Source organism: Bemisia tabaci, chromosome 8 (assembly GCF_918797505.1).
Source record: "Bemisia tabaci chromosome 8, PGI_BMITA_v3".
NCBI classification, from domain to species: domain Eukaryota; kingdom Metazoa; phylum Arthropoda; class Insecta; order Hemiptera; family Aleyrodidae; genus Bemisia; species Bemisia tabaci.
Window position 1 is genome coordinate 29,197,488 of NC_092800.1, and position 10,836 is coordinate 29,208,323.

A 10,836-nucleotide genomic window follows, 5' to 3' on the forward strand; every position below is an offset into this window, starting at 1 on the left:
CAGCACTATTCGTAAATTTTGATTCGATTTTTTTCTCAGAAACACTTCATAACCTGAATTCTTCATATATTTTATACAAATTTGGTTTTTACACGTGCTTCAAAGGCGATTCTTTTGCTTTCTCCTGATATTTTTAGAAAACTTACAACCGCCAAATGAGTTGTTTCGTCACAGGGTGTATTTTTCAAGTGTAGTCAGCACCATTACAAAGAAATTTTCTTGTGTGTTCAGATAAGATATACGCGTGATGTATACATTAAATTTGGCACGGAAGTGGATCCTGCACCGGATATGACATGGCTCAGATTCAACATGATATGGAATGCACAAGAAAACATTTACTACACTGCGATGTTAGTAGGTACGAGAAATTGTCCCGATTCTTGTCATGACGATTGGAGTCGAATCGATACAGTGAGATCTCCGAAGAAATATTAACGGGATATGATCTTTACATACTCTGAGAAATTTTCACCTCGTCTAAATGAAGATTTTAGAGAGGAGCCTCATAGGTGATACGATAGGCCTGATAACATATGTTAGATATACAAACGAATGAGAAATTGGGAGAGAGAAATCAACAACAAGACGTATTATACAATCAGAGTATTATATATATTCAGTAAATTCATAAAAATTTCATTTTGCTTCGTCTTAAGTGAGGGATATTATGCTCATAAATTCTCTTTTAACTTGAAAGGTCAATACTTCATTATACGGTCGAGACTAATAATTCTGAACTCTTCTTCCTTCAGGTCTGGATGAGCCGTCAGTCCAGACGCCAATTCATCGTGAATATTTATATTGGTTGGTCACAAACATTCCAATATGCAAAATTTTGAACGGTCATGTCATTGCTGAGTATCAACAACCAAAACCAGAAAATAATACAGGTTTGTGCTCTGTATGAAAAATGTTCAACGCATTAGAGTCTCGTTTCAAAGCATAATTTAATTAAGGTCCAAATTTGAGGAAAGTAAGGTAATGCTCTACATATGCTATGTTGTGTCTAAATCAATGATCATTTTGAAAAAAAAGTTAAACTTGGGTGAATGAAACCTTTATAGCTATTTTGTGTGCCACGCCACACAGCGCGCACGTCTAACAGGTTGGTATTTTGGCAAGATTTTTGTCGCGTAAGGTTTTTTTTTTTTTTTTTTTTTTTTTTTTAAAACTATACCCTGAGAAATCTTAAGCCGGGTCAAATTGACCCGCGACTATTCCTTTGGGCGAGTTATATTACAGGGGGAGCGAATGAGAAGAGGGGGGGGGGATGTGAAAGCGTGCGTTAATGAACGAGCGAAATTTTCAACAAAAAAATATTTATTAACTTCAAAAGCTTAGAAAGAACATAGTTACGACTTCAGAAACTATCAAAATCAATGTTTTTAAATACGGGTCAATTTGACCCAACATGTGGCTGAGTATACAAAATGTCTTCGGCATACACATGTTATAAAATAAGCTGCGAGGAAAATGATTGGTACTAAACACTGTCACATAGTCGCTTTTAGCATTCCGAGATTAAAACTGAAGATGGTCTGACGTTCAGTCTATGAATACTTTAGAACTAAATTGAAGTTCGGCATTTAAATAATTTTTCATTTTTCGATAGGTTTACATCGGTACGTATACATAGTATACCGACAGCCTTGCGGGGAAATGATCTACAGGGAGAAACACATCGATAAGCGGTAATAATTTTTATTCATAAATTGTATTAATTATACGTTATGACTTCCTTATTTTTCTTGCAAACAAACCATTATGTCAGGGCTGATGCTAGAATTGTGAGCGATTTGGCGTGGTGGGAGGGCGCGGGGGTCTGTTGAATACTCTTAAATAGAGCTGTACAGAATACCGTAGAGCGGTATTAACGAGGAAGGGTGGAGAATTAGGCATTGACCAATCACAAGGTTGGGTAAAAATCCTCGTTAAGGGGGCTACGTTTTGGCTTTCTATGCCTCCCTCTAGCCAACAGCCCTGTAGAATTTTGAGTCGTATGACCTTGAAGGTTTTGTAAATTTCCAATTTCGAGGGCTTACGGAAGCTGGTTATTTTTTAACATAGACTGAATCGTCCTCCAATCCGGAAGGTTATTGGAAACATGTTCGACAGATACATAACAGTAACATTTAGTGGCGGCGACTCACAGCACTCGTTTATTGCTTCTGATGATGACATGATTTTAAGTACCCTTCTCTAATTTTTTGCAAACTCAAAATCTGCCTTTCATCAATAAATTCATACATTAACTTGAATTTGCAAAGACAGAAGCTAAAAAAATAGCGCGCACACTAGTATATGAGCAGCGCAATACATTGGAAGTTACATTTGAATAAATTTGAAGTAATGATAAAACATTATTGAAGTGAACATTTCCTGAGTGTGGAAGCTATTTGGTGCACACAGTTTTTGTGACAATAGACTTGCGATTATCTGAGAACGAATAAAAAGGACTTGGCTATTTTCTCGGAGCTTTTTCTTTGTAAAGCATTTGTTTACTTCTAGAATTAACGTAATTAAACCTTAAATTAATTTTTTCTGGCTCCTCAAAATTTAACCTCCTAAATGTGTGGAATTTTCCAGTTCCATTGCTTTTAATCGTAAAATATTATACACGCGCCGGTTTTCTTTTATCTGCAGGGATATTGAGCCTAGGTACAACTTTTCTAACCGCAAGTTTGCAGACAAATATGGTTATGCAGGACCTTATGCTGTCAATTTCTTCACCGCAAAGTTCTCTCCACCTCATGAGGATTAAAAATTATCGGATACAATATTGACAACTTCATAAATGGGAACATAATTACACGCGTTCTTAAACATTGGAACATCATTTGGCAGAAACCATCGTTGAAAAGTCCCTGTACATATCTGTAAGGTTTATATTAAAATCTAAAATCATAATATTACTAATAATGTACGTGTCCTGAGGATGCCTTGGTCAATGACAAGAATTCAAACATTTTGAAGTTACGTAATTGTGCTTTACTTGGAAATTGGATATTCTGAAAAACGACGACAACCACGTTAGTTGATAGACTATGTATATGAAGGGGCAAGAGTCAAAAATGTTTAATTGCATGGCAACGTTTCAAAATTGCATCCAGTAACTAGCGAGTTTTTCTTTATTTAGTATTAGGTATGAATGTTTAATTTTTAAAATTCCAGAATTTGAATTATTTTTTTCATTGTCAAATATTTTTGAAGCGTTTGAATGCAATTATGCCCTTTTGCCCCTGACCCATTCCCATATGTGCTGTACATTCGACGGTTGCCTTTGCGTTACTAACATCCTAAATAAAAAAACCAGAGCTTTTTCAAACATATGTGTTCCGTTGTGCCTATCTTTAAGGTATAAAAAGCCTCAAATACACTTTCTTGAGTCTTGAAATGTCTCGGAGCAACCTGAGGTTTTGACTGTTTTAACAAAAAAAAAACAAAATCGTTTTCGTGAATCTAGCCGAAGGAAAGGTAATCAAAAGTAATAGGAAAATGCAAAAATCTTTAGCTGCAGGGGTTAAAACAAATTAGATGGTTACTTTTACGGCTTTGGAACTTTTTACAGAAAAAGGGGCTGATTTTATATTCAATAAAAGGTCAGTTTATCAATTTTCCCTCTTGGGGATTTTGGCAAAGATATGCGGATAGTTGTCAAAACAATCCATTCATAAAAACGGAAAACCAAGAAATAATTATACATTGTCTTTTAAATGCTTTTCATTAAATTTTATTTGTTTTCAAAATGATTTTATTATTTTCTCTATTTCCTAGCTGTTTTGCTCTTTGAACTGAAAATTCACCGGCCAATCATCGAAATTCCATACCATTACGGCGGTGGCTGAAAGAGACTCCAGCGTTGGCAAAGATGAAGATGATTGTAAAGGTCGGAAACGTTGTTCATGGGGCTCCTGTGTGTCATCATCGATGCCTAGTTTAGTCCCTGAAATGACAATAATTGTATTTTTAGTGGACTCTACATTTCTTTATACACAAAGAATCATTCTACTGTAAAATACTATATTTCCAGAGTATCTAGAATGCATCACGTGCATAAGTAAGAGGATAGTCATCTATTCATATTCAAACGTGATACATAAAAAGGTACACTTTATTGACTGAAATAACACCCTTTATCATGAAAGTGGATCGCGTTTAGCGGAGAGGAAACAAGCCAAATCAGCGATTGTCAAATTTAAGTTAATTAACTTTTTGCAAGAGGGCCTTTACGCAGATTCCTTTGAAAATTTTAAAGAATATGCTGCATAGCACGCAGAAAATTCACCGAAATTTGCACGAAACTCCGCACAACCGTTTTCATGTAAAAAAATTAAACTGCTCAATAGAATTTGGCAACAGCTGATGTGGCTTGGTTCCCTTCTGTTTAATTAGGCCTCAATTTTATCTCCTTTTTTTAACCTTATGATGAGCGGGATGAGCTATTGCATTTATCACCCCTCTCCTCTGGAAACGCTATAGAGCAAGGGAAGGGCGGGCCTTGATGACGGCGCAGAGATACAACTATTCGTAATTAGTGTATGTCCGTGTTGCATCTGCAAAATTGAAGGCGCGATGGGTTGAGGCGTGAACTCTGTAAGCTCCGCTCTGCTGCCAATCAAGTGTCGCGCAAACTCGGAGAAAAGTTTAAGAACGCCACACATCTGTTGTCTTCGGCTGTATTCGCACTCGATTTTCCACCCTTTGCTTTCAACTAGATGACTGATTATATTTTTAGGATGTATTTACAGACCTATACCTAAAGTTCATGTATATTTTCCCCGCAAAACACGCAAGCCCAGTGTTTTTAGCAAGCTTCGGGTCAATTTGACTCACCTCGGGCTTCTTAGGTTATGGAAAAGAAAGACAAATTCATGATGAATTTTGTAGTTAAAGGAAGGTTAGATGCATCGTTAAAAAGTTCACACTCTTAGTATACCAACGGTATTCAGAATTTTGCACGATATGTTTTGGGCGCCAGCAAAGAATCTTGGTGGACGCTCTATCAACTTACCAATAACCTTTTGTCGTTGTTGGAAGTGGCGATGGTGTGGTAAGCATTTCTGCTTCTTCCTCGGGTCCTGGTGCCCATTGATCCCATTCCCCATGGAAGAAATTCACCGCGAATGCGTTCTTGAACCCATATTTCTGCATGAACTTCAACGTCCGAAAATGAGCTCGGAATGCTTCGGAGCTGCCGAGTTCAGAAACTTATTAATTACTTTATTTCGAAGGGGGAGGAAATAATGAAAATGTTTAGTCCAAGTAGGTATTCTCATGAACGCTCATCTAGATTGCTAAATTTCCAAGAACATGCAGATGTGTGTGTTTATTATTAAAACGTGTTGACTTCTAGGTATTTTGAAAGGCAGAAGTAATCAACCTCATTTATTTTGTGTTCTTGCTCAAAGGATTATTACAGTATTACTGCTAGTATTTTTTTATTTTTTCATTTTTTTGTGTGTGTATCGCACTAGGTGGTTTTAAAATTTCCAAGGAAACACGGATAAATCATACTTTTCTTGCTCAAAGGATTATTACAGTATTACTGCTAGTATTTTTTTATTTTTTCATTTTTTTGTGTGTGTATCGCACTAGGTGGTTTTAAAATTTCCAAGGAAACACGGATAAATCATACTTTTCTTAAAGGATCTGTTTCGAGCAAGAGATACAGCCGGCTAAGTACACTTTTTTAATGTTTTGCTCGAAAATCACATTGGGCACATCAAAAAAGTTTGAAATTTACTCCAAAACGCGTAATCTGCGTAATTTGTAACGCGCTTTTACAAATTTACCGCGTATGCGGGCAGTTTTTCTTGATGGCCGGCAGTCAGGCTTGCCCGAAGAGAAACCCAACCTTCATAAACAAACAACCTTATGAACTGTTATAACCTCTCCCCTCTCCTTGCGTGAGATTTCAATTGATTCAAAGCTTTTTTTTTTTTTTTTTTTTTTTTTTTTTTTTTTTTTTTTTTTTTTTAACAAACTAAAGAGAGGAAAAGGATACATACCCTCGTAATAAAGTCATACATACACTAGATAAAGTTAAAGAAATCGTATGTTTACTGCTTTTTGACTCCTGCCTGTGCAAACCTGATCGACGCCGACTGAGAAAATGTGCTCGCGGACGCGGGAAATTTGAAAACGCGTGTTACAAACTGCGCATCTGTGCTAAGGAGCGGACTTCAGATTTTTTCGATGTATCCAGCGTGATTTTCGAGCGAATATTCCCGTATAAAGAGTATTGAATTGGCTGTGTCTCGTTTATGCAAAACACCAAATTCTAATATTAGAATTACCAGTAATAAATGTCAGGAAGTTTTTTTTTTCCGCTCTACTTACTCTGAAATCAGTCGTGGCTCGTCGTATGTCACAGTTGTCTTATTCGCATGTTTAAAAATGAAAAATACGAAACGATGATAATCTGAAATATTCACAGAAAAGAATATTCAATGAGTAATTAGAGGAGTGATCCCAAGGAATGATCATGCTTACAGAGAAAGAAAAATTCTGCTTTAATTCTGGGCAACTGAGAGGAAAAAGAGGTATTTCCCAAGGAATTATGTAGGTGATTGCAAATTTTGAGTGATTTTTTGTGGCATTTCGTATACTCTTGACCTTTTTTTTTTGGCAAAGTTACGTTTCAATATTTATGCAAATAGAGAATTTGCAGTTGTCTGAAATTTTGTAAATTTCATTTTTAAAATGATACTGCTAGAAAAACTGAGTACGAGAACATCCTTGGTTTCTAAATTAGACAATTTATTGGAGGAAATATATGACAAAATAACCTAATCTGCTAAAATACATGTGTTCAAATGGAAAATGTCGCCAGATGACGTCATGAGGCGGCACATTCTCTCACTTTTAAATCTATTACTCTCCAATTTCCCATGTCAGAAAATGTTTTTGAAAAATACTTCGAACTTAGCTCATTAAGCACTATCAGATGAAGGAATACAATTTTTGTGTGCAAATTCTCCATTCGTGCATAATAAACAAATTTGTGAAGATTTTTGGTACGCGTATAGGGCTGCTAAAAAAACATTGCAAAAAATAAAAAGTTATTTTACAGACCTAAAGATTTAGGCTTGATAGGAGGAATGTAGTCAGTTAATTTTTTTCCAGCTGATACATTGCCGCCGGGGATATTGCCAATCAACCAACATTGGAATTCATGATCCTTAAATTTCGTACCTTTATCTCTGTCTGGATCTAAAAAAAATCAGAGTTTTACATGAACTATAACTGTTAGAGTCATTGAGCTGTGCTAAAAATTAATTTCAACATTTATTGCAGGAAGTCAGCCAAACAAGACAATAATCGTTGCAGGATTTTCGAATTTAAAATTTAGAAGCCGCTCTCAGCATTGGAACTTTGGAACTCTCTCAGATTTAAAAACAAAAAACCATTAAAATGAGGAATAATAAAAAAATAATGTGGCAGACGCTGTGATGTGTGACTTGAGCATAGTTTTTAGCCGCGTCATTTTGAAATTGACGATTGTCCAAACGAAAACTGGCAATGCTCTTCATCGCTGAGAATTGAAGTAACAGCATGACTACGAGTTATGCTAAAAAGTGAAAATGTTGATTCTTCTTGAACTTTAACATTAATTTTTATACCATTAGGTGGAGTTTGGAAACTCCTATAGGAATTATTGCATGATAAAAACGTACATGATTTTGACGAAGGAAAAACCATTGCACTGATTTACGAGGTGTTTAAAAAAATACAGACTGAAACTTACCAACCATAAGTAAAGTGTAGTATTGCCCTTGCCTTGCAGGCCAAGAAACTTCAGGCTGTGTCATTGTGTATACTGATGGAATAGGATTCCCAAGTTCAGCTCTTGCTTTAGGCCAAACTACCTAGATGCATTGATTTAAAGTAATTAAAAAATTGATATGCATGGGTTGATATGTTTCTTGTTTCCACAGTGCTCTCAAACGGTTTATTGCCCCTGACTGCCATCTTTCGTTATTGAAACACAACCCTTTGGAATCTCAAACTTTGGCATTGCAGTTTCAATCCTACTCCAGTTTCAGTTTCTCACTGGGGGCCCTATACGCCCTCCAAACGGATCCAAATCTGTCTGTCCCAATATTGTCGTCCTCCTGTGGTGCAGTGGTTGTAGCGCTTGCTCTATGCTCGGGAGGTCCCGGTTGGATTCTCGGTCAGGTGACCTAAGTTTGATGGTCCCAAAACAATTGTTACCTAGGGCTGGCTTGATTAGGGACCAAGGGGGATGGTGCTCTAGGGACGGTAAACTGCAGGACTATCCCTCGTGGGATATTCGAAGTGGTGGAAAAAAAAAAAAAAAATCTGAATCATTTCTCGTTGACCTGGCATCTACCATTCTCCGCACATGACCACATTGACCATATTATATAAAAATGTTTCATAATTCTATGAAATAAGATCTGTTTAACATTCATGATCTCTAATATCTTCTGACCACAAACGTTATCCTTTCAGGTGGTTCGAACTGATCTACGCTGACAGAACGTGACATAGAAGCCAAAAAATCGTTGAATTCTTTTTTCTTTAAAAAAATAAGACAAAACTCACAATACCTGGATTTCATGTCTAGGACAACCAACAGAGGGTATAATATCAGGGATGATGTTGAACTTGAGCAACCTCTCCTTGATTTTGGCCGGGGATTTTTTTGGTGGTCTTGGTGTTCTTGCAGTTTTAGGGGCTGCCAGAACGTGAAAATTTAACAGGATAATTTGAAAGAGGATTATAACGCAAAAAGTAATGTGCATTGTATCAATCTTATAGAGAGTAATCACAACATTCAATATTATAGTTCCGCCTCCGGTCTAGAAATCACCACCTAATATGAATAAAAAGGACCAAGATTCAAGTGAATTCCGACTCATTTACTCTAATAGTAAAACATTTTAGGGGGTAGGTATTAAAGGAAAACTAATTTATAAAAGGTAAAGAGTTTCCAACGTCCACGCATCGTCAACGTTACAACACTAAATTTGTCTAGCTGTTCACCAAACGACCATATCTTTACGTCAATCGGATGAAAAGAATAATCTGTTACTTTTGATGTGATGAAGACGTTATCATTCAATAAGATGAGTGACATGTATTTGTTTTGTATACTGTTTTTAAGTTTCCACGAGAGCAACCATCATGGCCGAATTTAGGATTTTTAGGCCCACTGGCGCAGTTTGTGATGCCCCCTCCCCCAAAGTGCACCTTCCTGGAGGAAGGGGGGGGGGTTAGTGGTGAACTTAGCATGTTAAGAGGGACCCAGGGGGTCTCTCTGTACATCGATTTGGGCTTTTAACCTCCCTTAATCGATATTCACGGCGTTTTCAGCACTCCTTGTGAAGGAAAAGAATGTCAGAGGAAAGTTTCCCGACGTTTCGCCTCCTATTTTGACCTAATAATTTTTTTGCCCACACATTTTTTGACCTAAATACTGTTCCGTCCTCCCACCTCGGCCTAAAATATGACATACAAGAAAAAAAAGGAATTAATACAAAAACTGACCAGACATAAAAACTTAAGAAACATAAACGAATTTTAACGCCCGGGAAAATTATACTCCATCATAGTGTACAGCACTTATTATTGATTTTTAGAAGTCTGAAAGTACAATTTTTCGAGGTTTCGGAATGCATGCAGTAATCGCGTATCTTGGCCAATACTGTTTGGGAATTTCTTTTTGCTTATTTCAAACGAGGGAACATTCTAAAGATACATTAATTCCAATATATTCACCGTTGACACAAGATGGAGAAAAATAGATGGACTCAATTTAAACGTATCCTTCATGCATAAGGTGTTCAAATGCTTGCGCGAAAATGAGAATTAGACCAAATTACATGGGCATGAAGCCCAAACAGCGAATAGGCCAAAAAAGGTATCCGCAAAAAATTAAGTGGGCGAGAAAATTGTAGGTCTAAATTTGCAGATCATACTTGTGTAGTCGGGTGGCTCATTTTTGTATCGTCCTCAAAATTTAAGATCGAGTAGTGAAAAGTCGGTGCCCCCAACTTTTATTGAAGTAACTTTTTTCGGATTTGAAAATATTTATATTCAAGGGTTTCACTAGGTATCCCTCTTTCGGTACATTTTAGCATTGGTTTCTCTAAGGCAGATTCTTCAATTTCAGTAAAGTGCACTTCCTTAGAGGTGCAGTGTAGTTTCCAATTTTCCGTGTAATAGAAAAGTACAACGAAACATTAATGCTCTATGGATATACGATGATAGATTTTCTCTGTATTTATTAGGAAAAGTGCTTTGAAGGGGCCCAAAAACTGGGGGCTGAGGGTTTCTGAGAGCAAAAATCACTAAAATTGCAGTAGTGTGGAGCCTCACTTCTGAGCCATTTGAGTGAGGTAAAATGCCCTGAAATCTTGTAATATCGACATATTTCGATTTTAGTCGTTCCCTTCAATTTCTTTTTGACCTATTATTGAAAATGCTGAGTGTCAAGTCTAGCCAAGTTTACTTGAGAACAACCGTTGAAGACTCTTTTCGATGCATTTTCATGTGAATAGGTGAAACATGTGTGGGACACATCAAAGTATTTTTCCTCATGAAAACGAACAAAATCAAACATTACCAATCCGCGAGGCGTCGATTTTTCGTTGTACTGTTTATATATACGGAAACTTTGTAACTTTACTGCACTTCTACGAAGTTGAAGAATCTGGCGTAGGGAAACCAATGCTAAAATGTACGAAAAGGACGGTACCCCATTGGGACCCTTAAATAACTTACCAGTGTCTTGGAGTCTACCCGGGTAGACCGGACACAAAAAATGAACAGCAAATAAACTTGACAATGTTTATTCGATAAAATACA

General features: G+C 36.8%; 2 protein-coding genes across 7 annotated transcripts in view; one reads left to right on the forward strand and one right to left on the reverse strand.

Annotated features, from left to right (window-relative positions):
- Nucleotides 1–4,019, forward strand: part of LOC109033953 (protein D2) — a 19,517-nt gene extending 15,498 nt beyond the window's left edge. For 4 of the 6 annotated variants that reach the window (XM_072303142.1, XM_072303143.1, XM_019046827.2 and 1 more), the window contains exons 3-6: nucleotides 232–361; nucleotides 756–893; nucleotides 1,616–1,694; nucleotides 2,647–3,749. In XM_072303142.1, coding sequence (XP_072159243.1) covers nucleotides 232–361; nucleotides 756–893; nucleotides 1,616–1,694; nucleotides 2,647–2,764 — 465 coding nt within the window. In that variant the 3' untranslated portion in view covers nucleotides 2,765–3,749. Of the gene's footprint in view, nucleotides 1–231; nucleotides 362–755; nucleotides 894–1,615; nucleotides 1,695–2,646; nucleotides 3,750–3,777 lie in introns of those variants that run through there. The other 2 variants (XR_002009104.2, XR_011900332.1) reach the window with 2 other exon arrangements.
- On the reverse strand, nucleotides 3,706–9,019 carry LOC109042826 (protein D3). The gene is made up of 6 exons (XM_072303139.1): nucleotides 8,577–9,019; nucleotides 7,751–7,871; nucleotides 7,078–7,215; nucleotides 6,343–6,424; nucleotides 5,015–5,194; nucleotides 3,706–3,946 (listed from the first exon to the last, which is right to left on the reverse strand). Exons 1-6 carry the CDS (start codon nucleotides 8,769–8,771, stop codon nucleotides 3,940–3,942), a joined length of 723 nt encoding a protein of 240 aa, XP_072159240.1. The 5' UTR covers nucleotides 8,772–9,019; the 3' UTR covers nucleotides 3,706–3,939.
- Nucleotides 9,020–10,836: the final 1,817 nt, after the last annotated feature.

Bases quoted from the DNA above. Each gene is read 5' to 3' on its own strand.
- LOC109042826 (XM_072303139.1), bottom strand. From the start codon at position 8,771: ATGCACATTACTTTTTGCGTTATAATCCTCTTTCAAATTATCCTGTTA. The intron at 7,872-8,576 runs GTATTGTGAGTT...CAATGCATCTAG, and splicing joins GTCCTAGACATGAAATCCAG to GTAGTTTGGCCTAAAGCAAG. The intron at 6,425-7,077 runs GTCTGTAAAATA...TGAATATTTCAG, and splicing joins TATCAAGCCTAAATCTTTAG to ATTATCATCGTTTCGTATTT.